Source organism: Nicotiana tabacum, chromosome 1 (assembly GCF_000715075.1).
Source record: "Nicotiana tabacum cultivar K326 chromosome 1, ASM71507v2, whole genome shotgun sequence".
In the NCBI taxonomy this organism is placed as follows: Eukaryota; Viridiplantae; Streptophyta; class Magnoliopsida; order Solanales; family Solanaceae; genus Nicotiana; species Nicotiana tabacum.
In genome coordinates, this window is record NC_134080.1 from 167912488 (window position 1) to 167916953 (window position 4466).

The window sequence follows — 4466 nt, forward strand, 5'->3', positions numbered from 1 at the left end:
TTCTCTCCTTCTCCTCTGTAATCTCCTTAGTAAAGAGGAAGAAAAACAATCTTCCAATATATATCTACAACAGTCATCTTCACCGATTGGTGAAAGAAGAAATGAAAGGCTTCGATAATTTACCGCTTCTACTTCATTTTATATATCATTTTCTGGTTTGGTTATAGATTTGGAATTTACTATGTTTGACTAAGATTTAGTTTTTCAACTTTCTTAATTGATTTAATCAAAAAAGTTTCAATATCTTTTGGTCAAACAGTAAATATATTGTTCTTTCTTTCGAGAGATAAAAAAATCAAATATGATAAAAAATCAAGACAAACACCTGACACATTATGCATAAGCAGAAGTATAATATTTATCCCGGGCAACAATTGTTATTCAGAAAACAAAAAGGTTAGTTGGTATGTACGTGGTATGGAAAGACTAGAACTCAATAATAAGACAAGAAACTAAATAAGACTGGCACTTATATGAAGTTTATATATTTCACAACTTCATTTTATGCACAACCACTACAAGTGACCATATACGGCCCCATAAAATTTACACGAGAAACATATTAAAGTATAACTAATTACTCAAGCCACGAGTGATGATTTGCACTTTCAGAATACATAAAGCTTAGAAGGTAAACGAGGGCTAATTAGAACTTCCACTTGATTTACCTTAGGCAAAGTAACGCCTACGCCTTCTGTCATGTCTATTGGCGTGTTTGATGGCGTACTAAAATCAAAACCTTGAAGCAAGCGACCAAAAGTCAGATGTGTCACTAAAGTCGCAAAATTTATCCCTGGACACGACCGTCTCCCAGAACCAAACGGAATAAATTCAAAATTCTGACCGCGAGCATCCACATTTGCTTTGCTCGTCAAGAATCTCTCAGGCATAAACCTTTCGGGCTCTGACCAAATTTCAGGATCGCGATGTACTTTCCATGCATTGATATGTAGACGAGTACCTTTTGGAATGTGGTAACCAGCCACTTTACAATCTTGCACTGCTTCGTGTGGTAAAAGAAAAGGAACAGGTGGATACAAGCGCAATGTTTCTTTAACGATAGCCTGAAGGTACACTAAATTTTTTATGTCAGTATCTTCAACCCACCTCTCTTTACCCACTTTCATGTCTATCTCTTCTTGGGCTTGTTTCATGACATGTGGATTGTTCAGTAATAAGGACATTACCCATATCAAATGAACAGCTGTTGTGTCATTGCCATCTAAGATCAAACTCTGCATACATTATTTAATTTTGTTACAGATCAAATACAGATGTAATTACACTGAATTCCAAGATGACGGTGGAAAATATGGTAATGCGTCATCAGTTTATGCATTTACAATACACAAACATTGTAGCCATAATACAAATCTTAGTTATTTCGATAGGTAGTCTTTGGGAATATTTTCCTAAATGTGTATCAAATAGGTACTCCTTCACACTTTATAGTATAAACAAAAATTTGTATTTTAATCTGTTCTAAAAAAAATGTCCTCTTTCTAAATTTGAAAACAATTTAACTTGAACATTTATTTTACCCTTAATAACAATCTTTATAACCACACGTCATAAGATATCGAACAAAGCCAAAGTTGTCCCTATATAATCCACCTAGGGGCACTTTCATCCCTCGTTAATAGTTGGGCCTTTTTGTTTTTGACTCTACCATTACACAAGCTAAGTGTCATGTATTTGCCCTTATTTTCAAATCCAGCTGACGAAATCTGAAAAAGAATGAAAAATCCAAAAATTGTTACGGAAAAGGGCAAAAGTGTTCTCTTCGTATAGTTGAGGGGCAATTTCAGACCCTGTGAAGTTTTCTTCATAATAATTCTAACTCACATTTTCGCTCATTCTTCACCTAGTACACAAAGCACTCATTCATAAAGATGTCACTATGGATACACGAGGACCTAGGCACTTATTCACTCAGAAAACAATACACACAATTAAACTATCTTCTTCTACCTCTTTAATTTTCAGTCCTACACCCACATAACCCACTAGAATTGATAGCACTCAATTCTCACAGGGATTAGAACACCACCATCGACCGATTGCTCTCCTCCATTAACACACACAGCACATTTACGGAGCACACAAAGGCAAAGCAATCTTCGTCACATGCACAACTTTACTTTTTCTCAGAATACACAAATACACGACACCACCATTCTTCTTCATTTTTACTATCTATGTATCTCTCTATTAAAATCTCCACTGATTTCATTAACATAACCATCATGTGAACCGTTCAATCTTTACACCATCATGTTTTCTGAATTTGAAAATAATATAATGGCAGATCTGTGCGGGACTTTTGGAGGGGAAAAACATGTCCAACTATTAACGGAGAGTGAAAGTGACTCTAGGTGGATACTAAAGAGGCAATTTTGGACCTTTTCCATATAAGATATTTAAAACTACAAATTTTAAAGTTATAGCAAAACAAATGCTATGACATGTTTAAAGTTACTAGTTTTAAAATTCTTCCTTCTCAAACGTGAAATAGGTTCGTATAAATTGAAATAGAGAAACTACGAAACTAAACAGCAATGGTGACATAAACTTACCAAGACTGTTGACTTGATCACGGTGGCCTGAGAAAAACCATAGGCTTTGAATTCATTAAGTTGTGTCACCTTAAGCATAGCATCCATGGCATCTTGATCCTCATTGTTTACGTCCTTCTTCATCATATGGTCATCCAACCATCCTTGAAGAATATAATCTAAGTCTTTGTAAATTTTCTTCATCAATTTTATATGACCTTGGAAATCAAAGTATTTGAACAATGGGAAAGGAATTGCGTCATATAGAACAATTTGCCCTACAACATACATGATGCCCTTAAATGCCTTTCTGAAACGTTGTGCCTCTTCATCCTCTTCTATGTTGCTATATCTCTTGCCACAAATGGTCTTCACAATTATGTTTAAAGTCAATTGTTCAAACCATTTACTTATATTCACCTTTTGTATGTTGTTTTTAACTAGCGCCAAAGAATATAATTCTTTGATGCTAGTTTCCATTTCAGAAACACGTATGTGTTTCGTTTTCTCGAGTTTAGTGCTCGAGAGTACTTGTTGTAGGGCTAATTTGCGCACTTGGTTATAGTAAGGACCAAAATTAGCATAAGTAAACCTCGCATACTTGTACCCGATGCTTTCACCAGCCATAGAAGTCGGTCGGGCAGCGAGATCCTTATCATGCGTTGTGAGACAATCCTTAGCTGCTTCCCAATTGTTGACAATCAAATAGGGATACATCCCTATTCTCAGTGTGAAGACAGGTCCATATTTATCGGCCAAAGCGCCCAATATTCGGGGAAATGGGATATTCTTATCAGTACCACTCAGTTGACGAAGATGGCCTATAATAGGCCATGCCCCAGGGATTTCAGGGGCTAATTTTCTTGATGCAAGTGTTCTTCTCCATAAGATAATAGACAAGAATACAAAGGCTAAAAGCCCTATAAGAGCTTGAAAATGATAATCCATTATTTCTAAGGAAAAGGAGACTAGAACTAACTAGGAAAACTATATTGCAAAATGTTAAGAGGCTTTCTCTGTTAGTGCAGAACAAAGTCCAAGGTACTTATGGGAGATTGATTAGATTTTTACTTTATGAAGTATCCACTTGTTTAGTGTTGAAACATGTATTCTCTCCGTTTCAGTGTAGATAAGGTAGTTTGACTCGATATGAAATTAATTAATTTTTTTTAAATTTATGATCTTAAAAGCTTAAGGGATAAAAACTTCTTGGGGTCAAGATATTTATGTGGTTAAAAAATCTGTTCATTAAAAATAAAATAAAAAGTTTAAAATTAAATTATTTTTAATTATAAAAATATGTTATTTTTTTTAAAAACAAACTAATAAAGAAAATGTATCTCTTTTACGCTGCAAGTAAATTATTGAAGCAAAATAAGTTGTAGAACAAAAGGGATATGTTTGCAGCATATGATCACGTGAATACATGGTAAGGGGGAATCTCTTTATCATTATTTTTGCATTTTGTCGTCCACATATTTACTTCTCCCTTTATTTTTATAGTCCTGCCAAGTGCCAACAACCAAATATATATCTTGCATACGACAAGAAGCTAGCTAGCTTAATTAGACATTCAGATGTAGTGACGAAAATAAATTGAAAATGATGGGGTAATTAGAATAATGAGGAGAAAATATTAATTAAATGCACCAGTAACCTTCTTGTCCCGAAAAGTTAAACCCAGAAGCCACTGAAATTTGATATTTAATCTTGCCCCTTAACTCTTCAGGAATCTTATGAGCAAATTTTATGAAATATGCACAAGGTTTTGGCCCTCCAATTACCATTCTCCTATGGCAGAGTGTACAAATAAATATGTGGGTTAATACCAATATAGTGATACAATGAGAATAATAATACAAAGATTGTTATGTGGTAAATAGGATTGTCTTATAAGGGTTTTTGTAGTCC

The 4466-nt window shown here is 34.5% G+C and overlaps 1 protein-coding gene across 1 annotated transcript; it reads right to left on the reverse strand.

The window, feature by feature from the left end:
* Positions 1-469: 469 nt before the first annotated feature.
* Positions 470-3602, reverse strand: LOC107822970 (nicotine N-demethylase CYP82E4-like). The gene is made up of 2 exons (XM_016649554.2): positions 2577-3602; positions 470-1235 (listed from the first exon to the last, which is right to left on the reverse strand). Exons 1-2 carry the CDS (start codon positions 3501-3503, stop codon positions 609-611), a joined length of 1554 nt encoding a protein of 517 aa, XP_016505040.2. The 5' UTR covers positions 3504-3602; the 3' UTR covers positions 470-608.
* Between the last annotated feature and the right edge of the window lie 864 nt (positions 3603-4466).